Source organism: Delphinapterus leucas, chromosome 12, assembly GCF_059928025.1.
Source record: "Delphinapterus leucas isolate spDelLeu-1000000601 "Yukka" chromosome 12, BTC_Dleu_Yukka2, whole genome shotgun sequence".
Lineage (NCBI taxonomy): Eukaryota > Metazoa > Chordata > Mammalia > Artiodactyla > Monodontidae > Delphinapterus > Delphinapterus leucas.
In genome coordinates, this window is record NC_143140.1 from 29,119,549 (window position 1) to 29,144,852 (window position 25,304).

At 38.5% G+C, this 25,304-nt stretch overlaps 1 protein-coding gene across 10 annotated transcripts in view; it reads right to left on the reverse strand.

Annotated features, from left to right (window-relative positions):
• Positions 1-24,576, reverse strand: part of RNGTT (RNA guanylyltransferase and 5'-phosphatase) — a 220,065-nt gene extending 195,489 nt beyond the window's left edge. For 3 of the 10 annotated variants that reach the window (XM_089921849.1, XM_089921848.1, XM_089921851.1), the window contains exons 1-6: positions 24,332-24,573; positions 15,122-15,231; positions 11,513-11,616; positions 11,334-11,422; positions 3,566-3,641; positions 2,137-2,377 (exon numbers count right to left, since the gene is read on the reverse strand). In XM_089921849.1, the coding sequence (XP_089777975.1) occupies positions 2,137-2,377; positions 3,566-3,641; positions 11,334-11,422; positions 11,513-11,616; positions 15,122-15,231; positions 24,332-24,395 (684 nt within the window). In that variant the 5' untranslated portion in view covers positions 24,396-24,573. Of the gene's footprint in view, positions 1-2,136; positions 2,378-3,565; positions 3,642-11,333; positions 11,423-11,512; positions 11,617-15,121; positions 15,232-24,331 lie in introns of all 10 variants that reach the window. The other 7 variants (XM_022552512.3, XM_089921853.1, XR_016395150.1 and 4 more) reach the window with 6 other exon arrangements.
• Positions 24,577-25,304: the final 728 nt, after the last annotated feature.

Genomic DNA, 25,304 nt, shown 5'->3' on the forward strand with positions numbered 1-25,304 from the left:
TTAATTAATTAATTAATTTTTTAAGGCAAGAAAGGAAGATAAAAAGGACCATACCACAAGTGGGATAAACAAAATCAAACAAAACAAAACAAAACAAATAGTGAAACAGTAAGTTTAAATTATATCAGTAAAATAAATGTACATAGACTAAATATTCCAATAAGGCAAAAACTGATGACTAGGTAAACAAAACCCAGCAACATGATGCTTATAAGAGTCATACCTTAAATAAAGGATTAATAAAGGCTGAAAGTAAAAAGATAGATACAAGGTCTTCCATACAAACACTATCCAAAAGAACACTTGTACTACCATATAAATATCAGATCTTTTACAATGCTAAAAGTTAAGACATTGTAAAGATAAAATAATCTTTTATACATATTTGTATAAACCAAATATCACCTCAAAATATATAAAGCAGGGCTTCCCTGGTGGCGCAGTGGTTGAGAGTCGTTGCCTACTGATGCAAGGGACACGGGTTCGTGCCCCAGTCCGGGAAGATTGCACATGCCGCAGAGCGGCTGGGCCTGTGAGCCATGGCCACTGAGCCTGCGCGTCCGGAGCCTGTGCTCCGCAACGGGAGAGGCCACAACAGTGAGAGGCCCGCGTACCGCAAAAAAAAAAAAAAAAAAAAAGTATATATATATATAAAAAGCAAAATCTGACAGAACTACAAGGAGAAATAGGTAAATCCACAATCACAGTGGGGAATTTTTAAACACCCCTCTTAGTAACTGACAAAACAAACCAGGAGAAACTAGGTTTGGGATTTTATTTTATATGTCATTTATTCCCCTAAAGAAACATGCTCTTCTTAGCTAGCTTCCTCTTAATGCTGCTGGAGCTCATTTGCAATTATAGGGATTTAATGGTGCTTAAGTTTATAAAATAAATGTCATTTTTAAGATACCTTCTGATGGCAAAGAAAAATAAATGCCGCAAACTTGACCCTATTTTGTAAAAATAGTAACTGTTTGTTTTAAACTCTTTTACACATTCAAATACTAGATCATAATTCAAAAATATATTAAGCATATGCTCATGATTAATGTTATTCTTAAAAAATAGTTGAATTCCCTCACAGAAGTGATAAGAGGGTAATCATCTATATGTCATATTATGCTATTAGACTTTCTTTAGAATGTGATTCTTATTTTTCTAGGTATGTGATTCAGTAATTTCAGATATCTAAGTCCAGAAAATGAGTTAGAGTAAAAAACTAGTCCAGAAAATAAGTTAGAGTAAAAAACTAAGTTATTTTTGAAATTATTTCTATGTTTCAAAACAATTTACACTTTCAGTATCCGCTGAGTCTTGAAGTTTGAAATGTGTAAATACATATTAAAACAATGTTTTTCAAACAAGAGACTTCTTTTTAAGCCCTAAATAACTGTATTTTATTATTTACATAAAACAAGGAATTTTCTTCCTTGCCTGTCAATCAATGCATACTAATAAATGAGTTGTGGGATTTACTGCTCAACCATGATATCTCACACACCTTAATTATTATCTTTATGAACAATTAATTACCGCCACACTTTCCCTAACTTTACCCTTTGGTCTACACCATCTACTTGTGTATGTACAAGTACAATCAGCAATCTTCTTCTCAACATCTCTCCTGTCCTCCCGAGAAAAGAAGGTAATGCCTAATGTTTTTTCTTAGGCCTTTTATTTCTAGAAGATTAACAGGAGTTGGCTATAGAAGAAATAAGAATCTTCTGAGTTCAACTTTACAGAAAAATATGAAAACACCACCCATGGAAAGGAGCAGAATTTATATGCAGTTATTTTAACTATGGGACAATTTTGTAAAGCATCAGTAAAAATTTTCACTACATATTTAGTTAGAATCTCACAATAGTTTGCAAAGAAACAATAAATTCTCAATCTAACATCTAAGAGTTCTTTGGTTTACCTAAGAAACAAAAACAGGATGAATTTATATAACTGAAACTTTTCTTGTAGAAAAGGCAAAGATCCATGGCTATCAAGAGTCTCTGGAAATAACCAGAATGAAATAATCTAACAAATCTAGCAAAACAAACATAGTTAACATTCCGTTTGCATAAGTCTCAATGAAGCTGTAGAAGAAAAGGTAAAGACTATAATAGTATTTTTAAACATTACCAGTTTTAAACGTTCTTTTCTCCTTTTGCCAAAGGAGGCACTCGACCCAGGTTCTGATTCCTTTTTTCCATCCTCGTCCTCATCTTCGTCTTCATCATCCTCAAAACACCAATCTGGCAATAGAGGTGGGGGTGGTGCTTCCTCTATATCACCATAGCGACGAAAAAGTTCTTTCAAATAATCACCCTTATAAATTCCTGGTGGTCTGGCTTGAGCAAAAGTAGCAACTGCTGCTTCAATACTATGGAAAATAAACACCATGCAATTTCCTCACTACTCTCCATTTATGCAGATTTATCAAAATTCACTTGTTACATTTAAGGCTATTATACAAAGCATAATAGAGGTTTTCTAAAATGGACAAATCACAGTCCCCACGCTCAAGGCATTCAATCTATTAAGAGACAAATTCATTCTGAAACATTTTTAACATAAGTACATGGGAATTTCCAAAACTCTAGAGGTAAACCGCAATGAGTGTATAGACGAGACTGGGTACAGTCTGTAAGGAATTTAAGTAAACCCTTGAAGTTTGAGGTCTGACTCCCAGCGAAAACATCAAAGAAATGTGAATAGCAATATGAAAAGAGAGTAAAAGCATGCTGGTTCTTCAGGAACTTTCAACACACCCAGGCATTAAGAGTACAGGTCATCAGAGAGAGGCTAAGCATAGGCTGAGTCTGACATAGGAGTCTGTATCGTGTAGCATTACTGTGTAGAGCATCTGAAAGGCCAGAAAGGCAGGGCTAGAAGTGCATGCAGTAGAGAACCCCCAAGGATGAATGAACAGGAAAATATACAATCACATGTGTACTTCAGCTGATTATATTCAGAGAAGGATCTACTGTGTGAAAGGCTTTGTAAACAAAAGTAAAGACCTTCAAAGTAAATGAGGAAATTCAGTTAGTAGTATCCCATTCTCTAATCTCTCAGAATCTAAAAAGACACTTTACAAATAACAGCTGCTCAGAAAGACATGCTTATTGGTTTAAACAGAATAGCTCTGTCCCCCAAAATACCTTTTCTGTATAGCATTTAAGTTTTTCCTAGTACTCAATAGGTATTTTTAAAAGGTACTATTAAAAATGAAAAGAAAAACAATAGTAACCTCCAAGGTGAAAACGTACACAAAATATTGGGAGAACTTGTCTCTGATAATTCTGTAAGATGTGAAAAAAAATCTGGAAAAGAAAATGCATAGTATACGGGATCCATAAGCACTCAAAAGTGCTACTTAGTAGAAAACACCAGGTAATGAATGGTGTTCGAAAGATTAACCAAATCTAAAATGAGAACCACTTGAATCAATCATATTACTCATGACTTCACCAAAAACCTGGCAATATAAAATGCTATAACTGAAAAAGCAATAAAAAATTTTTATCAATTACTAAATATGTCTTCTTCCATTATAACAAGAAACAAATACCTCCAATCCATTTTCTCCACCAAGAAGGCACATATGAGGAAACCAGTGCGATTGAAACCATGGGTACAATGAACACCTAAAAAATAAAACAATTTTGATTTAATAAATCACTTCAGAGGCTACGTTTTACTTTAAAACCCCAACCTGCAATCAAAACATTTCAATCAAAAAAAAAAAAATTTTTTTCAATCATTTTATAAAATACATTTTTAAAGCTTGGCCTTCTTTTATAACTATTAAACCTGTCAGCTTAAATTACTTAGAAAATAATTTATAGCACTAGCTATAAGTTTAAATATAACATATACTGATTTATTAGTTACAACTGTTTCTAAGGTCTAAAGTTTTATCTTAAAACTAAAAGATTCCAAGCATTTTAAATAAGGAGGTATTTCATCAAACACACAACTCTAAAGAACATAGGCGCACGCACACACACGCACACACACATGCACGCGAGACACTTCACTAGATACGGAAAATAACTGATGGATACACAGTACAATAAAAACAAAGTTCTCTAGAAACCAACTGACTGTATCTTTACATTAGCTTGTAATCTTCCAAAATGAACTTTTAGAAGAAAAACCTGCTGAGAAAAAGACATTTATTTTTGTTAAGCTTTTTTTCAGGACATATTCAAGATCAGTGTGGTCCTGCCTCTATATTCTGAAAAGCTGCAAGTGAGTTTCATAAATCCTAAAACTGACTGCATTTTCAAGTCATTTTAACTACTTTGAAAAGTAATAAAAACAGCTTGGTGTACATTATTAAATGATCACGCTGTAGAGAACCCACTTCAATGGCAGCTCAACGTAAAGTAGAGACGGAGCATCAATGAAGCAAGAAAACTAGTAAGGAAGCCATCCCAGTAATTTATGGAAGAAACATTTAAGGCAGAATGTGCAAACTGAGGGGTGAATAACTGTCAACACTGAGAGTTTGGTTTCTGACTTGGGTGACTATTTGGGCAATGGCCCCCTTTACCAGGTAAGGAAGTACAGGAGTTTACATCAGTCTTTCGGGCAAGGCAATGAGTACAGCTGGACATGCTGAGTTTAAGGTTCTTATGAGACTTACAAATATTTGGAAATAAGGGTAAAGAGCTTCACAGAGAGATCTAGCTGGAGTTGTGGATTCAAGAATAATCAGCATATAGTCACTACAGAAGCAGTCTGTGGTGTGGGCAAAATCACTGAGAATGGGTAAGTATCAACAGAACAAGAGAAGATAATTAAGGATGGAATCTGAGGAAAACTAACCTTTCAAGAATAAGTTGGCGGATGGAAGGGCATAAAAAACGACTAAGAATGAACAATCATGGGGTCAAGAAAACAAAGAGTGCATGAACACTGGGTCATGTTCACCAGGAAAAGAGGAAGTTCCAAGACAGGAGTGTTCAACTGTTTAAATGTCACAAAATGATTAGAACTGAAAGTCACTATTTGTTTAAGACTGCAGAGGGAGGACTCCAGATCGCAGTGATGTGAATGAAAATAAATGGATTCAAGTATCAATCTTTTGGAAAGCTGACTGGGAAGGAGAAGGGGAATATAAAACAGAAAGGTGTGGGGGTTTTTTGGAGGGAGGGGTAATATTTTAATATAAGAGGCTTGGGTATATTTACAGGCTGAAAAGGACCTGGTTAAATCACAGAGACTGAAATAGAGAACAATGATATAACTGAAATGAAGTTTCTGAAAAGAGATAAAAAATAAAGAGATCAGGGACTTCCCTGGTGGCACAGTGGTTAAGACTCCATGCTCCCAATGCAGGGGGCCTGGGTTCGATCCCTGGCCGGGGAACTAGATCCCACATGCGTGCCGCAACTAAGACCCGGTGCAACCAAATAAATAAATAAATAAATAAAAAATAAAGAGATCAGCCTTGAAAAGAAAAAGTTACCCCTTAGAAATAATTGCTATAATCATGAAACTCTGTAAGTTCATCATCTCCAGTGCTTTGTTAAGAAAACGTGCCTCAAAAGTTACACAAAGATGTCAGCTGTAAATAGACATTTTTATTCAACATAAATCTTAACCCAACACGTAAATTTCCTTTCTACTTTATATTTGAGACCAATTTAAGCAACAAATACTCTAAAAATGTTTCTCATCTACACCACTACTATTTTTGCATCTAATTTTTACTCTAGCAAGATTAAATATTTTTATGAATAGGAAATGTAAGAATAATTGCCAATTAAGTGATTAAGTCGTGCGATGATATGCAATTTAAGAAAGTACCAGTGCTCATTATTCAACATAGTTTTGGAAGTTTTAGCCACAGCAATCAGAGAAGTAAAAGAAATAAAAGGAATTCAAATTGGAAAAGAAGAAGTAAAGCTGTCACTGTTTGCAGATGACATGATACTGTAATACACAGAGAATCCTAAAGATGCTACCAAAAAACTACTAGAGCTAATCAATGAATTTGGTAAAGTAGAAGGATACAAAATTAATGCACAGAAATCACTTGCATTCCTATACACTAACAATGAAAAATCTGAAAAACAAATTAAGGAAACACTCCCATTTACCACTGCAACAAAAAGAATAAAATACCTAGGAATAAACCTACTTAAGGAGACAAAAGACCTGTATGCAGAAAACTATAATACACTGATGAAAGAAATTAAAGAAGATACAGAGAAATGGAGAGAGATACCATGTTTTTGGATTGGAAGAATCAACACTGTGAAAATGACTATACGATCCAAAGCAATCTACAGATTCAATGCAATCCCTCTCAAACTACCAATGGCATTTTTCACAGAACTAGAACAAAAAATTTCACAATTTGTATGGAAACACAAAAGACCCTGAATAGCCAAAGCAATCTTGAGAAAGTAAAACAGAGCTGGAGGAATCAGGTTCTCTGACTTCAGACTATACTACAAAGCTACAGTAATCAAGACAGTATGGTACTGGCACAAAAACAGAAATATAGATCAATGGATCAGGAAAGAAAACCCAAGGATAAACCCATGCCCATATGGTCACCTGATCTTTGATAAAGGAGGCAAGAATATACAATGGGCCACAACTACTGAGCCCACGAACCACAACTACTGAAGCCCACACACCTAAAGCCCATGTTCCACAACAAGAGAAGCCACTGCAATGAGAAGCCCACACACCGCAACGAAGAGTCGCCCCTGCTCTCCGCAATTAGAGAAAGCCCACGCGCAGCAACAAAGACCCAATGCAGCCAAAAATAAATCAATCAACTAATTTAAAAAAAGAACTTATTATGTGCCAAGTTATTATAAATATTTTTATTTAATCAAGAGAAATGTTTTTATCAAAATACACGTGTGCTACTCATGAAAATATATATTCACAAATCTGGCCCATGTATTTATAATTAGAAACACCTAAAGTAATTAGAGGCATTAGTTAAGCTACACATCTATTATACGTAGTCCACCATTTACCAAGAAATCAGCCATTTCTCTTTTAACACAAAACAGACTTTTTTATTTTCCAGTCCACAAAATTCTTATCCTCAAGTTATTTCTGTACATGCAAACAAAGGCACTATAGCTCCATAATCTCTTATTTGTAATTATAATTTCAAAAAAGCTCTAAAAAAGACTGATAGGGTACTATCAAAAGGATACAGAAATCAACTTGAAGGGGCTCCCATTGGCCTAGGATGGAGCAATTTGGGCATAAGAATAAATATTGACTGCAACTGATTTAAATACATCAACTATATAAAAATTCATGAGTTCATACAGATACTCCAAGAAAAGAAAGTAATCAGTCACCACTGGAGATTGGTAAGATACCAATTCATTATTCTGGAAATTAAGAAACAAGAGAATCAGACGCTTAACTTGCCTTTCCATTACAAACTGCATTTCAGGATAATCAAACTGTTGAGAATAGTTCTTTACTAAAGAAGAATTCCAGCTAATCCATGAAGAAATGAGAGAGAATCAGAAAAAAATCACTGTTTTCCAGCCCCTAATGAAATACTGGATGAAGGCAGCAACCATCAATGGATAATAAAATCATTAGGTAAAAGACAGATGAAAAAGTCTGTAACAGAGGAAACAAGATGGTGCCACCAGAACCCACTTAATCATCTTCGTACCCCTAAAAGCAGGACCACCAGACATTATGTGGTGTGAAAGGAACCATACAATGCCAACTATGAAGTATGCTTGCCAAAATATATAAGTACGCCTCTCGATTTAACTACCAGTTTACAGGACATACAGAAGACAAAGGAAAAAGTTAACTAATACTATGAGGAAGCACTCAGGTAGACCCAGATAATGGAATATTTTATAGGACAAATGATGTGGTTTCTCCAGCAAACTGATAGCATTAAAAAAGAGAGTGAATCAGAGATTTAAGAGATATAACAACAAAATGCAACATGTGGACACTATTGGAAACTGGTTTGAAAATCTAACTGAAAGAGGCATTTTTTCTATAATTGAGGAAACCTGAAAATGGACTAGGCTTTAGATGACCTTAAGGAATTTCTCATTATTCTGTTTGGTACAATTGCATGGTGATTATATAAAAACCAAAAATCCTTATCAGTTAGAGATGCATACTGAAACACTTTAAGTGAAATGACATGGTACCTGTGATCTAATTTAAAATACTCAGAAAAAAATCTGTTAGGGGGAGGAGAGGAAAAATGAAAAAAAAAAACCAGCAAAATGATAATTATTGAAGCTGAATGATGGATACATGAGGTGTCATTTCACGATTCTCCCTATTTTTGGAATGACTGAAAATTTCTACAATAAAGAAAAATTAGGAGGTACTATCTCCAGGGGAGGTAACATATGGTAAGAATTGGAAACATATGACCCCCACGGGTTTCAGATAAGGGATTATGAAGCTGTAGTTCTTCCTAAACATCAGAAAACATCTGAGGCTTCTGTGTTTCAAGAACTTTTCATTTCCACTAAGTCTACAGTATTATCCCACAACCAGGCTAACTGCATGAACTGACAGTAAAATGATGATTTAAAAAAAAAGAGTAGCTTTGAAAATAAATCTGAGTCTAACTTTTGTCATGTCACAAATGTCTACTGTTGATCACAAGTATGCTTCAGCAAGAATGTGTGCAAGGCTGATGAAAATTCCATCTCTGATACTAACACAATTAAAATATTGTAAAAGCAGACCAATATTTTCTGGTCCTAAGAACACAAACTTGATTCTTTATTCTTTTTGTTTGAAAAGGTGTTACCAGCAACCAGCTCTAAGACCAGTTTCTGTTGTTGTCTTCAGAGTATTACAATAAATAATTGCCACTACAATGCTCCAAAACTGGACAGGCCCAAAGCAAGTGTTTCCACTTCAATCCTCATGAAGAGAACCCCTACCAGTGATATAAGACAAATAATATATATTAACATATAATATATTGTAGCACAGTTCTATAATTTCTTTTTATAACCCATAAAACACTCAATTTAGAAAATTTCCCCATCAGTTCTTCTAAGAATACAACCGGACAATTTATAACAAGGGTTGACTTGGGAGTATTAATCTTCCTGAAATCAGGATATCTGATTCCAGATGTTAAGTGTTCTTGAAGTTCTTCTTGAATTCTTCTTCTTTACCCCTACAACGGCTCCTCTCGGATGAAAAAAGTTGTTTTTAATTGTTCAAATAAAGGTCTCAATGCTATTTTAAGCTGTATATGTTCTGGTTGTATCCTAAATATGTGTGTATTTGTTACATATATTCATGTGAATGTGTAAATATATACACATATACATATCACAATACCATGTCATATAGTCCCATATTATTGTTCTTCTGTTAAATAAATTGCATACTGTACAATATAAATGATCTGCTTCTATCAGAGGTTTAAGCTGTTTCCAGTTTTTTAATTACAAATGAAGATGTGATTAAATTTCTTTCTCATAAATCTTTATGTCCATCTCTGACTACTTCCTTTAAATAAATTCTTAAATGTGGCCTTGACAAGTCAAAATGTGTGAACACTTTTAAGAATCTTGACAAATATCACCAAATTGGCCCTCCAGAGAGGGCGTACCAATTAACACTCAAATTAATAATGTATAAGTACATCCACTTTATCCAAAGCTTGACATTATGATTCTTTTTTAATCTTTGCCAACTTGATGGGGGAAGGTAACAACATATATTTTAATTTGTACCTCTTGTTAACAAGTGAGAATGAAAATTTTTTTCATGTTTCTTGGCTATTTGTAATTCATTTCTTATAAATTTCATTTTCATTGTTTTCCATATTTTTCTATGGAGAAATGCCTCTTTTGCCTGTTGGATTATAAAATCTTTTTGTATATAAGAATATTAACTTTTATCTGTCATATATGCTTCAAATATTGCTCCCAATTAGTCAAATATCTTTTTGCTCTGTTTCTGTTGTGTTTTATAATACAGAATTTATTTTTCATTTTTATGTGGTCACTCTAGAAACCAGTGTAGCAAGTAATCAGAGATTTGGACTTTGAAGTAAGAAACCGGATTACAAACCTGGCTTAACCACTTATCAGATGTGTTACCATGGAAAAACTATACTTAATTTCTCTGAGATTCAGTTTTATTATCTGTAAAATACGGATACTGCCACATATTACAGAGTTGTTATGAGGATTACATTCATTCATTCCTTCATTCATTCATTCAGAGTTTCCCACCAAGTCTGCCAGGCAAATAATAAGCATTCATTAATCCCAGCTGTTACTATTACCATGAATAGACATTTTAGTTTTTGACAGCAGTTTTCAAATTTAAGTGTACATAAAAATCACCTAAGACCCTTGTTTTAAAAACAATTAGATCCCTAGGCTTCATTCCCAGAGGTTTTGATCATACAAGCCCAGTACCAGGGGCCCTAAAGCATGCACTTCTAATTAACATCCTCAGGTGATTCCGATGCAGGCGGTCCAGGAATACAGCTTAAAAAATACCTGTTTATGGATTCTGCCTTTGACGATAAACTTGGAATACCCTTTCTTACCTCAGAGTTAAATAAGTACTGATCTATATTTCTCCTATATTATTATGGGTCCTTTCAAAAATATTTGATCCATCTAAAATATATTTTATTATACAGTTGGCTAATTGTCTCATAACCATTTGTTGAATAATCACACCTTCCCTCTCTGATGTGAAAAACATCTCTACCACTAGGAAACCACTGTAGTTTCCATTACTTTATCATATGCTTGGATAACTGGTAAGGAAAATCCCCTTGTTACTTTTTATCTTTCAAAATTTTCTTGCCCATAATTTCACCTGTTTGATTTGCCAAACAATTGTTTTCTGTACTCAATAAATACTGACTTAATGGAGGCAGTGGACTTAACAAATAGAAATTAACTTCATAGTAATTTTTCCAAAGTCTCATTGGGATTTTGCTTGGAATTACGTTAAAAATTGGAAATTGGGCTTCCCTGGTGGCACAGTGGTTGAGAGTCCGCCTGCCGATGCAGGGGACACGGGTTCGTGCCCCGGTCTGGGAAGATCCCACATGCCGCGGAGCGGCTAGGCCCATGAGCCATGGCCGCTGAGCCTGCGCGTCCGGAGCCTGTGCTCCACAACGGGAGAGGCCGCAGCAGTGGGAGGCCTGGGTACCGAAAAAAAAAAAAAAGTGAGTCTACTACTTTAGTAAATGCTTCTTGGTGATGACTTAAAAAAGAAAAAAAAACTTCCGTATCAATTCACTTGTAAAAAAGAAAATGGAAACCCAATCACAAAGAAAATATTCAACATTGGTAAAGTGAAGCCAAACATACCTATAAGTTCAGGCGGGTTTCTTTCATTAAACCGCTCACATAGACGAATAAATGTCTCGGTATTCTCCGTTGTAGGGCATTCGCCATGTCTAGTAATACAGAAACATTTTTTTTTTAAGAAGAGATGACAAATTTCAGCAGAAGGTTTAAATATTAAGGAATCTTAATACATGACTTACCCTTTACACTGAAGTTTTATATATTTGATTCCTTCTTTTTCTATGTCATTTCTGTCATAGAATCTTGAAGTATTTGTCAGGTCCACCAACAAACCCATTTTAACCTTAAAAAAGAATGAAAGAAAAAAGGACAGATTTACTGGTAACTGAATTTGTACCGAATCAAACTGACTAAATGGCAGTATTCCAGGCCAGTTCATTCAACTACACTAAGGGAGATTTTAGGTTCACTCTGCCAATGAACTATTAACAATGAAAGTATCACTTATCCAAGTCTTATTCAAGACATAGAACTTAGGCACTAAATAAAATAAATTAACCCCCAAACTAATGATGAAACAAGAACATAAGCAAAACAGACTCCACTTCAACATTACAAAAGTGTACCTAAAAAAGCAAACACTGATGTAGCTTTCTGCATCTGTCACTCCACCTATGATTTACTAGACAAGAAGCCAGAACAGGGATATCATCTATCTGAAACACACCCCAACCAAAGCTCCAGGCACACAATAACCCAGCACTCCGAGCAGTCATTACTACAGCACATGTTAGGCAGTTAAATTCTCAAGTGAGTACACAGGGCAAAAAGTGTGTACAGTCAAAATTCCCTTGTAAATCCCTTAAATAATCTATAAAGAACAGTACACATGGCCGTATTTGTGCATCTCATTGAAGACTTACTCCCATTCCTCAGCCAGTTTTTCTTCCTGTATTGGAACAAAAATCATTATTTCTTCTGTTGAGCAGTAACTGAAGTAGTTGGCTTGTGTTAGGGGGCCACAGGTTTGAAAAATCTTGAACAACCAGAATCATATTCAGCCTTGAAATATATGCACACTGGAACTGAGCCAAGTGAACAGTTAATCCAAACATCTTCCACCTCATTCTGAAGTATATACTCTCTGAGAAGAATGGCAAGAGAAACAACCTGTACTTTTTAAACTGTTATTTTTCTCTCTTTTGTTGTTACTGCTTTTATTGAGTACCTATTGTTGCGTTTGCCTAAAGGAGACTGGTCTACATAAGAATTCAACTCCGGGCTTCCTTCATGGCGCAGTGGTTGACAGTCCGCCTGCCGATGCAGGGGACACGGGTTCGTGCCCCGGTCCAGGAAGATCCCACATGCCGCGGAGCGGCTGGGCCCGTGAGCCATGGCCGCTGAGCCTGCGCGTCCGGAGCCTGTGCTCCGCAATGGGAGAGGCCACAACAGTGAGAGGCCCGCAATACCACAAAAAAAAAAAAAAAAAAAAAATTCAACTCCATTGTTTGGGGGGGGGGAATGGCAAAAACATTTAAATTTAATACATCACAAAACAGACAAAATTGTACACTTCTAAAATATAACTAGCTGCCTTAATGTGCTCTATGGATTTCTCCAGATTTCTTAGCTCATGTATGGATAATAGACAGCTCTTCCAGTCAAGCATCTTCTCACTTCCCCAGGAAATGTATTTTTTATGGCATTTTGTGTACTATCTGCACCCCTGGGCCTACTTCTCTTCTCTTCCCACGACGGTTTCTTCAGTGATCTTAATTCCTTCAGAGGATATATATTGCCAAATGCAAAGATTTAGATGCCATACTACAGCTTTTCACTAGTTAGAATTAGAACCCATTTTGTTTGTCTTCAGGTCCAAAATAAGAAGTGAATGAAAAGTGGGGATGAGCAAGAAAATATGAATTTTCTAAATACATACGAATACTTCAGAAACCAAGAAACTGTACTGCATGACTTAGCTGCCCTGAGCCCATATATATGTATGTGTGTAAATGTGTGTCTATGTGTGTGATGTGTCTGTGTGAATAATGTGTTTGGGTGTGAATGTGTCTGTCTGTATACACATATACTGATAACTATTATTACATACACATAATTATTTTTCCTTATAGATTCCCAATCCATGAAATAAGGATAATTACAGTATCCACCTCATACAGTTGTTGTGAGATTTAAATGAAGTCCTTACTCTGTGCCAAGCACTATTCTGTGTGCTTTAAATGCACTAATTTGGGCTTCCCTGGTGGCGCAGTGGTTGAGAGTCTGCCTGCCGATGCAGGGGACACGGGTTCGTGCCCCGGTCCGGGAGGATCCCACATGCCGCGGAGCGGCTGGGCCCGTGAGCCATGGCCGCTGAGCCTGCGCGTCCGGAGCCTGTGCTCCGCAACGGGAGAGGCCACAACAGTGCGAGGCCCGCGTACCACAAAAAAAAAAAAAAAAATGCACTAACTTTATTTGCAAGTGAGAAAACTAAAACATGAGGAGATTATGTAACTTGACCACAAAGCTTAAGTGGCAAACCAGAAATCAAACCCAGGCTAATTGGTGCTAAGCCCAAGCTCTTAGCACTCTGCCTAGGAAATAGTTAATGCTCTATAAATGTTAACTATGACTTTCAAAACGTATATTAATAATGAAGATAAAAATTAAAAGTTTACAAGTAAGCTAAGATAAAAGATATAAACAAATAATGATCCAAAACTACACCAAGAATAGGGATGAGTAACAGGTTATCAAAAACTAAGTGGCATCTTTACCATCCCATAATAAGAGACTTGCACAGAATGGGTACCAGTATTTGTTGAATGTACTGAGAGAGCATACAATAACAGACCACCAAGAGTCTAAAATAGAAGAGAACAATGGTTGGTGTTATGGGTTGAATTATGCCCCCTAAAAACATATATTCAAGTCCTAACTTCCGGTACCTAACATATAGATTCATGGTGGTAGTTACAGAACTATTCCTTCTCCACAAAGGAACTCCCTCATGCTACCCCTTTACCGTCAGACCCTCTTCCCACCCCCATCCCTGTAGGCTGGCACCTGCTAACTTGTTCTCTATCTCGGTAGAGAAGAGATAGTTCTGTATATAGAACTCTATGTACTATTTTTGCAACCTCCTCTGAGTCAGTTAATTATTTCAAAATAAAAGTTTTATTTTAAAAAGCCACCTGCAGGGGTTTCCCTGGTGGCGCAGTGGTTAAGAATCCGCCTGCCAAGGCAGGGGACACGGGTTCGAGCCCTGGTCCGGGAAGATCCCACATGCCGCGGAGCAACTAAGCCCATGCGCCACAACTACTGAGCCTGCGCTCTAGAGCCTGCAAGCCACAACTACTGAGCCCGTATGCCACAACTACTGAAGCCCGCGTGCCTAGAGCCTGTGCTCCGCAACGAGAGAAGCCACTGCAATGAGAAGCCCACGTACCACAACAAAGAGCAGTCCCCGCTCGCCACAGCTAGAGAAAGCCCACGCACAGCAACAAAGACCCAATTCATCCCAAAATAAATAAATAAATAAATAAATTTTAAAAAAATAAAAAGCCACCTGTAGAACAAGAAAGGGATAAAGTATGTTAAATCAATATCAAAAATGTTTTGTTTCGGGCTTCCCCGGTGGCGCAGTGGTTGAGAGTCCGCCTGCCGATGCAGTGGACACAGGTTCGTGCCCCAGTCCGGGAAGATCCCACATGCTGCGGAGCAGCTGGGCCCGTGAGCTATGGCCGCTGAGCCTGCGCATCCGGAGCCTGTGCTCTGCAACGGGAGAGGCCACAACAGTGAGAGGCCCACGTACCGCAAAAAAAAAAAAAAAAAGTTTTGTTTCTTACCTTCAGACTCTTCAGATAATTTGAAAGCATACTGGGATGGAACCGATTTTCTTCAGCAACTTGACTGTCATATCTTGGTCCTAACATTGTCTTCAGAGGTAAAAATCTTCCTAAATAACATGAAGATAGGTAATAATTTTCAATAATGAAAATGTTCCAGGTTAAAACTCTATAATTAGCAATTCTCAAAATCACTTTCTAACAATGTTTTAAATGGAATTTAAAAGAGTATTCATGAAATACTCTCAACCTACACTATATTTTCAAAAGGCGCTCCTTGGAACTTTTTAAGACAACATAAATTCTAGACATTGATAATCAAATATAATAGCAAAAGAAAAAATTACCAGTGAATGGAACTTCCACAAAGACTAAGTTCTAAACCACTACATTTAAAAGTTATTGCCTTAAAAAAACTAGAAAACTAATAATGAAGTAAATTAAATCAATTCTTTGAAATTCCTATCATACTCTTTTAATATGAAATTGGAACTTTCTCCATCTTATAAGCTTATCCTACATCTCAGGAGAAGGATCATGCTGAGAAGCATACTAACCAAAATCACGCTCCAAATGTATCAGTGATTCTAATTTCAGCAAGACTGACTGACTTTTGGCCTTTTTGTTTCCTGAATCACCGTATAAACACAGGAGAAGTCATCTTTTAAAATCACCTATTTTAGCTGATTTATATTATACAATCAATAAGAATAAATATCTACCTAAAACAATATCTAAGTGAAGTCTTAACATCTGTCCAGAGGCTTTAAACAAAATTCATAAAAAGATCATTTTTTTCTATTTTTATTTTCTACAAAACCAATCAAGATCACCAGTAACCTCCATGTTGCTAAGTCCAATGGTCAACTCTCAGTTCTCAAATAATTGATCATTTTTTAATTCAAGAGGGAGCTCTTGAATCGCTTTTTTCACGTGGCTTCCAGGATACTACATCCTCCTGTTTTCCTCCCCTCTCTCTGGCCTCTCCTTCTCAGCCTGCTTTACTGGCTCCTCTTTATCTCCCTGGCCCCTCTATGTTTTGTCCCAGGGCTCTGTCCTTGCACCTCCTTTCTAACTACATTCACTACCTTGGTGTCTCATCAAGTCTCACAGCTTTAAAAGCCATCGGTGGGTAGGGCTTCCCTGATGGCGCAGTGGTTGGGAGTCCGCCTGCCGATGCAGGGGACACGGGTTCGTGCCCCGGTCCGGGAAGATCCCATATGCCGCGGAGCAGCTGGGCCCGTGAGCCATGGCCGCTGAGCCTGCATGTCCGGAGCCTGTGCTCCGCAACGGGACAGGCCACAGCAGTGAGAGGCCCGCGTACCACAAAAAAAGAAAAAAAAAGCCATACGTGTGCTAATGACGGACAAAGTGTATCTCCAGGCCAAACCTCTCCCTTAACTCTAGAATCAAATATCAAACTGCCTACCTGACTTAGTCTCTACTTGATGTCTAAAAGACATCTGAGACTTGATATCCAAATCTGAACTCTCAATCTTCAAACTCCTCTCATGGTCTTCCCCATCTCAGCAAATGGTAACACCATTTTTTTAGTAGCTCAGGCCAAAACCTTTGGCGTTATCCTTGACCCCTCTCTTTCTTACACACCCCACACCCAATCCATCAGCAAATCCTATCAGATCTCTCTTCAGAATATATCCAGGATCTGACCACTTCTCACCACTTCTACCATCATCTCACCTAGATTATTATGCTTCATTTAGTTTATTTAACAGATATTTAATGAGTGCCTATTATGTTCTAGGTGCACAGACTATATAAGTGAAAAGAAAAAACAAACATAAAAATCCCTGCCCTCATGAAGCTATATTCTATTAGGTAAAGATAAGCCACAAACAATGAACATAATAAATAATAATATGGTACATTAGAAGTTTCATCCCACTAGACCTCTCTCCTTCTCACTGTCGTCTCAGAGGTCCGATTCTCTTTCCTCTACATACCCTTAACCTCCATGCTCCTCCCCAGCTGCTCAGTCACACTCTCCTGAGAAAAAGCCAGACCTCGATAAACCCAACCACCTGATTTCTTTGGGCCTCCACCTACACAGCTCAAGGCTCCTAGAGAAAATCTCAGAGCACAGCAGAAGGGTGACAATATAAATCATAATCATCAATCTCAAAGGCAATCCTATGTTTCACATCTTTTCCTCATTCATAAAATATACCAAGCTCCCCTACCCCCTTCTCAACTGATGGCTTTGTATTATAGCGTACTGAAAAGAAAAAGTAGAAAGAAGCAACTTTATATGTTTAACACATACCAAATAATGTTTAAAACATTTTACATAGATTTATTCATTTACTCCTAACATAAACATATGTAACGTTATTATCCCCATTTTACAGATGAGGAAACCAAGGCAAGAGAGATAAGTAACTTGCCCATTGTCACACTTCTAGTAAATGAGAGAACAGTGATCCAAACCCAGGTGATCTGGACGTAGGGTCCATGGAAATAATTGCTATTCAACAATGCCTCTCCACCACCAGGTAGAAACTTGCCTCACCTTTGCAGTTATAAACCTTTCTGTATCTGAGTCCATTTTCTCTTTCATCCCCTGTCCTTACTCCCATTAAAGGCAAATCCCCTCCCTTCTGCTCTGGATTCTTTCCATTTTGCACTCACAAGGACCATAAATCAACTCTTCCTCCCTTCCATGTTGCTACCAACTTTTCTAGTATCTTAACATCTCACAGCATCTCATACATCTGGCAATTCCTTCCTTCTTGAAAAATTCTCTTGGCTTCCATATCATCATACTCCTTTAGTTTCTACCAACCACCTAACACCACCCCCAATTTCTAGCCATTCTTTCTCAACACCTTTGTTCCCTCTACCCAATTTCTTTTGTTTTCTTTTTCTTTTCCTTTTTCTTTTTTTTTAGTTGCAGCACACGGGATCTTTGTTGCGGCACACAGGATCTTTGTTGCGGCACGCGGGATCTTTAGCTGTGGCATGCGGACTCTTAGTTGCGGCATGTGGGATCTAGTTCCCTGACCAGGGATCAAACACGGGGCCCCTGCACTGGGAGCATGGAGTCTTAGCCACTGGACCACCAGGGAAGTCCCTACCCAACTTCTAAAGGGCAGGTTTTGGTAAGGGGGGGTTCCATCCTGGGCCTTGTCTTATACTCTTTCTACATTCTCTGCCTGAAAGGTCTTTTCCACTGCCATGGCAGAAACAATGCTATCTGTTCATCAAACTCCATTTATTTTCCTCTTTCGCGGCACGCAGGAAGACTACATTTCTCAGCTTCTCTTGTAATTTGGTGAGGGCCATATGACTGGACTCTGACCAATGGGATATGGGCAGGAGTGAGATATAACACCACCCCAAGAGCACCCACTCCTGCTCTTCCCCTTCCATGGCAACCCTGCAGGTCATATGTTTAAGAGGACCGCATCACAAGATGGGAAGAGCCCAGAGAGTCACCACTTGGAGAAAAGTTGCCCAGGAAAGCTGCCTGAAACACAATGCACTGTGATATGAGCAAAAAATAAACATAGTATGTTGACTGGAACCCTTGAGTTTGGGGAGTTGTTTGTCAGAGAACCTAGCATTACTTACCCTGACTAATCAAATACCATGTCTTTAAATATTGTCTTTATGCCGATGATCCTTAAATGTACATCTCCAACTCAAACTTGTTTGAATTCCAAACCATATATCCAACTGTGTACTCAACATATCTACCTGAGCAATCAGGATCTTTTTTTTTTTTAACATCTTTATTGGAGTATAATTGCTTTACAATGGTGTGTTAGTTTCTGCTGTATAACAAAGTGATTCAGCTAGTATACATATATCCCCATATCCCCTCCCTCTTGTGGCTCCCTCCCACCCTCCCGATCCCCCCGGTCTAGGTGGTCACAAAGCACTGAGCTGATCTCCCTGTGCTATGCAGCTGCTTCCCACTAGCTATCTATTTTACATTTGGTAGTGTATATATGTCAATGCTGCTGTCACTTCGTCCCAGCTTGCCCTTCCCCCTCCCCGTGTCCTCAAGTCCATTCTCTACATCTGCGCCTTTATTCCTGTCCTGCCCCTAAGTTCATCAGAACCTTTTTTTTTTTTTTAGATTCCATATATATGTGTTAGCATATGGTATTTGCTTTTCTCTTTCTGACTTACTTCCCTCTGTATGACAGACTCTAGGTCCATCCACCTTACTACAAATAACTCAATTTCGTTTCTTTTTATGGCTGAGTAATATTCCATTGTATATATGGGCCACATCTTCTTTATCCATTCATCTGCTGATGGACACACAGCTTGCTTCCATGTCCTGGCTACTGTAAAGACTGCTGCAATGAACATTGTGGAACATGTCTCTTTTTGAATTATGGTTTTGTCAGGGTATATGCCCAATAGTGGGACTGCTGGGTCATATGGTAGTTCTATTTTTAGTTTTTTAAGGAACCTCCATACTGTTCTCCATAGTGGCTGTATCAATTTACATTCCCACCAACAGTGCAAGAGGGTTCCCTTTTCTCCACACCCTCTCCAGCATTTAAGCAATCAGGATTTTAATACTTCTTCCAACCTGCTTTCCCCCTCAATAAGCCCTAATGGTACCAATCATCCCACTGCATAAGCAGAAACTTGGGACTAAGTTTTGACTCTCTTTATCTCATTCTAAATCCAGCACCAAGTCCCGTCTATTTTCCCTCTTTAATATCTCTCAAATCAGCCTACTACTCTTCGACTCTACTTCTAAACCGTCACCATTATCTTTCACTTGAACTACCATGACAAGTTCCTAACTAACCTCCCCACTTCCACCCTTGTCTCTTTCATTAAACACAGAGCAATCAAAGTAAGCTTCTTTAAACTGAAGTCAAATCATCTGACCCCAATGCTTAAGAAATGGCAATGGTTTGCCAGTGCACTGTGAAAGTATATAAATATTAAAACCCCTTATCACACCATAAGCTTATACGATCTGGCTCATACTCTCCACCCTCACATCCATAACCTCACTTTCAGTCTGAAATCTCTCCACCATCATCCTATCCCAACAGAAGACCTTCAAAAAAACAAAAAAACAGGGCTTCCCTGGTGGCACAGTGGTTGAGAGTCCGCCTGCCGATGCAGGGGACACGGGTTCGTGCCCCGGTCCGGGAAGATCCCACATACCGCGGAGCGGCTGGGCCCGTGAGCCATGGCCGCTGAGCCTGCACGTACGGAGCCTGTGCTCCGCAACGGGAGAGGCCACAACGGTGAGAGGCCCGTGTACCACAAAAAAAAACAAAACAAAACAAAAAAGCAACACTCACACTCTATCTAGCAAACTTCTATTTATTCATGTTAATTCATATATACCTCCCTCTGGGAAGCCTTCCCTGATCCCCTTCTTCTTCCCTAACATCAAGGTTTATTATCTCTCTGAAAAAAATAATAATAATAATAAAAAGAAAAGAAAAAAAAGGTTTATTATCTCTAGTATCGCATAATATTCTATAATAGAGTCATTATTGACCTTGTTAAAACAGAACTGTGTTTAAAAATGATGGTTTGCTACTCACAGAATTGTGTGCTCTTTAAGGTGGGGGACTATATCTTAATCATCTCCCAAGTCCCAAAAGCCAGCACAAAGTATATACAAATATTTGCTAAGTAAAATGTCTTCAAAGTCATCGCTATTATCATAAGACTGAATCATATTTATAGTCCCCCAGTTAGTTCCCAGGAGGTTCTTTATACATAGTACATACAAAATAATTTTATGTTGAATAATCAGAAGTTTGTTTTCTTCAATGTGTTCACCTGAAATCTATCACTCAGAAGCAGGAAAAAAGAATTCTTCAGAAATAAAGCTTGGCCCTATCTCCAGGTACTCACTCTCTCACTAGAAGTCTGGTTTAATTAGAGAAGGTGACTTCAGAGTGGGACAAATTACTATTTATAATTAGTACCATCTTCTTTCTGATTCAGAAAAATTATGCACTTCTAGTACTAATAAGATTCATCCTAATGTTACAATGAGAAAATTTAAGCAGTCATAACACATTTTCCTAAATATGCAAAATATCAAAGAAATTATATAATAAGCATAAATTACTATTCTAATCAGAACAGAAAAGAGGAAGAAAATAGCAGGTAGAAACTGGGAATGTGAATGATTCCTTATTTTTCTCTAACGCTTGCAAGAATATAGCTAGCATTTCTTATTCTACCACTATAAAACACTGCCAACCCTACATTATCTAAAATACACAATGTGTCATGAACACTTCTAGGACAGCAATGTTAGAGAGATCAAATTTTAAGGGAAATTCAAAAAGACTTTTCAAGAATTTTATGTTGTATTCACCTTACTTTCTAGTAAGGATCACAAAGCCAAGCCAAAGAATTGATTACCAGTAAAGATTCAGTTCGGTTGTCAGGAGGCCTGGGGTTCTGTTCAGGGCCAGCAACTGCTCAGATTAGGTGAGCTTAGTGACTCACTGATCACAGTAATTAAGAGTCTATGTTTTGGGGGTCAAAATACTGTAATACAATAAAAAAGGAAAAACTTTTTATTCCTGACCCTTCATCTCCAGGAGAGGGAGAAAAAAAAAAAGCACACAACTCTATTTCTTACAGAAGTATTAAGCTGCCTGGAGCTAAGCACCTTATCTGCTGCTGTCCGCCCCCAGTCAGTACCACATTTGCCCCATTCATCTAGGAAAAAGTCAGTATTCTGATATTTGTCATTGCCATCTGCAGATTATATTAAAATTCTGATTTTAAAACTGTTTTTCTAATTCCAAATAAAAAATATTCACTGGGACAAGACCTTCTTTATGATTTTGTTTTTCTCACAAATCAGTGCAGCAGGTAACTCTAATGAAAGGATCCAGGAAACATGCTCCAGGTTAAAAAAGAAGCTAGACATCTAAGTTTAGAGGTTTCTTCATAACTCCATAGAAAAAGCCACATGTAAAAAGAAAGGATTCAACAGTAAGTTAGAGATGCCAAGGGAAAAAAAGTCAAAATGTCTGAAGAGTGAGATGGATTGTAATCAATTCATCTGAAGAGAGTACAATGACTATCAAGCACAAGTGAAAATCGTATAAAAATGGTTAGAACGTAAAAAACATTATTCATTTTTGTTAAGGAAAACCATTTCCTCACCCTAAGGCTTGCTTAGATTATCTTTTATCCATCATTTATATGGCTTTATTAACTGAGAATTTTATATAAAATGTGAAGAAAAGCTGACAAACTAGAAGAACCAGAAAACCTGAATTAAAAAATGACTAGAGAATCTTCTCTTCCAACAACTTAAAATAACTAGGCTGGGACTTCCCTTGTGGCGCAGTAGTTAAGAATTCGCCTGCCAATGCAGGGGACACGGGTTGGAGCCCTGGTCCGGGAGGATCCCACATGCCGCAGAGCAACTAGGCCCGTTCACCACAACTACTGAGCCTGTGCTCTGGAGTCCTGGAGCTGCAACTGCTGGGCCCGTGTGCCACAACTGCTGAAGCCCGCACACCTGGAGCCTGTGCTCTGCCACAGGAGAGGCCACCACAATGAGAAGCCCGCATACTGCAAGAAGAGTAATCCCCACTAGCCACAACTAGAGAAAGCCCATGCGCAGCAACGAAGACCCAACACAGCCAAAAATAAATAAATAAATAAATAAAATTTAAAATAATTAATTAATTAATTAACTAGGCAGACATACTATAGCTGTGTACATAATTAGTAAGTATGCATAGCTCACTACAAAATCCTTTAATTTTGTTTCAAAACACCTTCTAGAAAAAGCATTAAGTTGGAGTTAGTTAAAATTTAAAACTTTAACTCTTCAAAAGAAACTTTTAAGAGAATGAAAAGGCAAGCCACAAACGGGAAGAAAAGACTTTTAAAAGCATATCTTCAACACAGGATTTGTATTTACAATACATAAAGAACACTAACAACTCAAAAATAAAATAAACAACCGAATTTTAAAAATCAGCAAAAGATTTGGACACTTTGCAAAAGAAGATATGTGAATTGCCAGGAAGCACATGAAAAGATGCTCAACATCAAACCACAGTAAGATAGTACTAAGCACCTATTAGAATGGGTAAAATTAAAAAGACTGATCAAATCAAGTGTTAAAGAGGATGTGGAGCAAACAGAATTCTCATATATTGATGGCGGGAATGCAAAATGTTATGACTTGGAAAAGAGTTTGGCAGTTTTTTAAAAGGTTAAACTTACACCTATCATGCGATGCACTCCTCTCCTAGAGATTTACACAGGGGAAATGAAAGCATATGTCCTACAAAGAACTGCACATGAATATTCATAGCAAGTTAGTATGCAACAGCCAAAAACTGGAAACAACCCAAAGGACCATCAACAAGTGAATGGACAAACCAATTTAAACTGGTGTATCCATAACAGTGGAATACTACTCGGCAGTAAACAGGGATGGGCTATTGATACGTACAAGCACAGCGTGAAAATCTCAAAATAATAATGCTGAGTTAAAGAAGCCAGAGACCTCCCCCAAAAAACAGAGTATGTTTCCATTTATTTTAAAAATTATACAAAATGCAAACTAAATCTATAGTGACAGAAAGCAAATCACTGGTTGCCTGAGGGAGGGAGGGATTACAAAGGGCAGGAGGAAACCTGGAGTGGTGATGATTGTGTTTACTATCTTGATCGTGTTTCACAGGGTGTGTGTGTGCGCCTGTGGTCCAAATTTATCAAACTGTACACTTTCAAACTGTACACCTTAAAGTCTGTTGTGTCAAACTCAAAGATGAAAAAGTCCTCAATTAAGAATCATTTAAAAAAACAAAAACCTCCAGTCTCAGTGTGGATGAATTTCACCGCTGGGAACTGCCCCTCCCTTTAGCCTTCCTCTCAAAACCGACACTTGTCCCTTCCCCTTTCGAGAACTCTCAAAGGTTTACAAACTCTTGACTAAGCTTCAAAGTATTATTACCCACTGGGTTCTTGGGTTCTCGGCTCCTGCCACACAGAGCTCCTATCTACCTTCCCGTTCGCAATATTTAGCCTTACTGAAGAGTGACAAGTGCCCCCACTCCCTCCAGTCCAGGTTCCCAAACACTCATCCACGAAGCTTCATCGGACCGAGCACGTCTCGGTCCTGAAACACCACTACCGAAAAGCTGCGCCCCACTCAGCCCACCCCCGGACCCGCCGGTGCGCAGGAACTCGAACAACCCCCGTCCCGGTTACCTGCCACCGGCTGGCCGCGCCGCGGACAGTTTAGCCACCGCGGGGGAATCTTGTTGTGAGCCATGTCTTGGGGCCGTGCACAGCCGCCCCCTCCACCAACTCGCCGCGCCGCCGCCGCCGCCGCCTCCTCGCGCTCCGCTCTGCTCCCGAGGTCGAGGTACCCGAATCCCGGCCGGTGTCCGAACCCCAACCGCCCGGACCTGGTAATGTCAGCTGCGTCGCGCCACTTCCATTCAGGCTCAACTCTAAGCGAGCCCACAATGCACCGCTACTTCCGCCCCAAAAGCCCCACCCCCTTCCTTCCGAGGTCAGAGGTGAAGAAAGAGACGCTGGCGGACGGATGGGAAGGAGTTAAGGCCAAGGCGAATGGGAGGGGCGGGTCTTCCCTCGCCCCGCCCCGCCCTGCCCAGATCCAAAGCGCTCTCAGGGCGGCTTTGCACATGCGCAGCTGCCGTAGTATTGGGAACCAGAAGTGGCACTTATATTCATTTCCCATAGACTGCCGATGGAAACCCCAGAGAGTGAAAGGAAACAAATCCTCTTGCCACACGTAGACTGGTCCGCAGATTCCATAAAGGCATCTGTTTTACTGACGAAGGGGGCCATCCCACCGCCGTCGTAGCTCAAGAACCTGATAGCCCTTTTTCGGCCAAATTTGATGTCCCGGCAGTATCTGCGTTTGATTGGGAATTTGGAAAGTTCTTCCTGACGTGGATTAGGGGAACAAGCTTTAGAGAAATTCTAAGAGCGAGAGATTGGAGCACCAGGAATGAGGAATTTCTCTTTGTGGGAGTACTTCTGGGGACCCATGAAACATATGAAATTAATCTCAAAACATTTTTTATGAGTTTTGTTTGTACACTTCTGGAGCAAAGTTTTATAGCGTATTTGGGAGTCTCAAAATTACCAACTAAAGTGTGTAATTGGCAAAGGCAGGAATTGCCCAGTGGAGTACCACTACCTGACGGTGTTA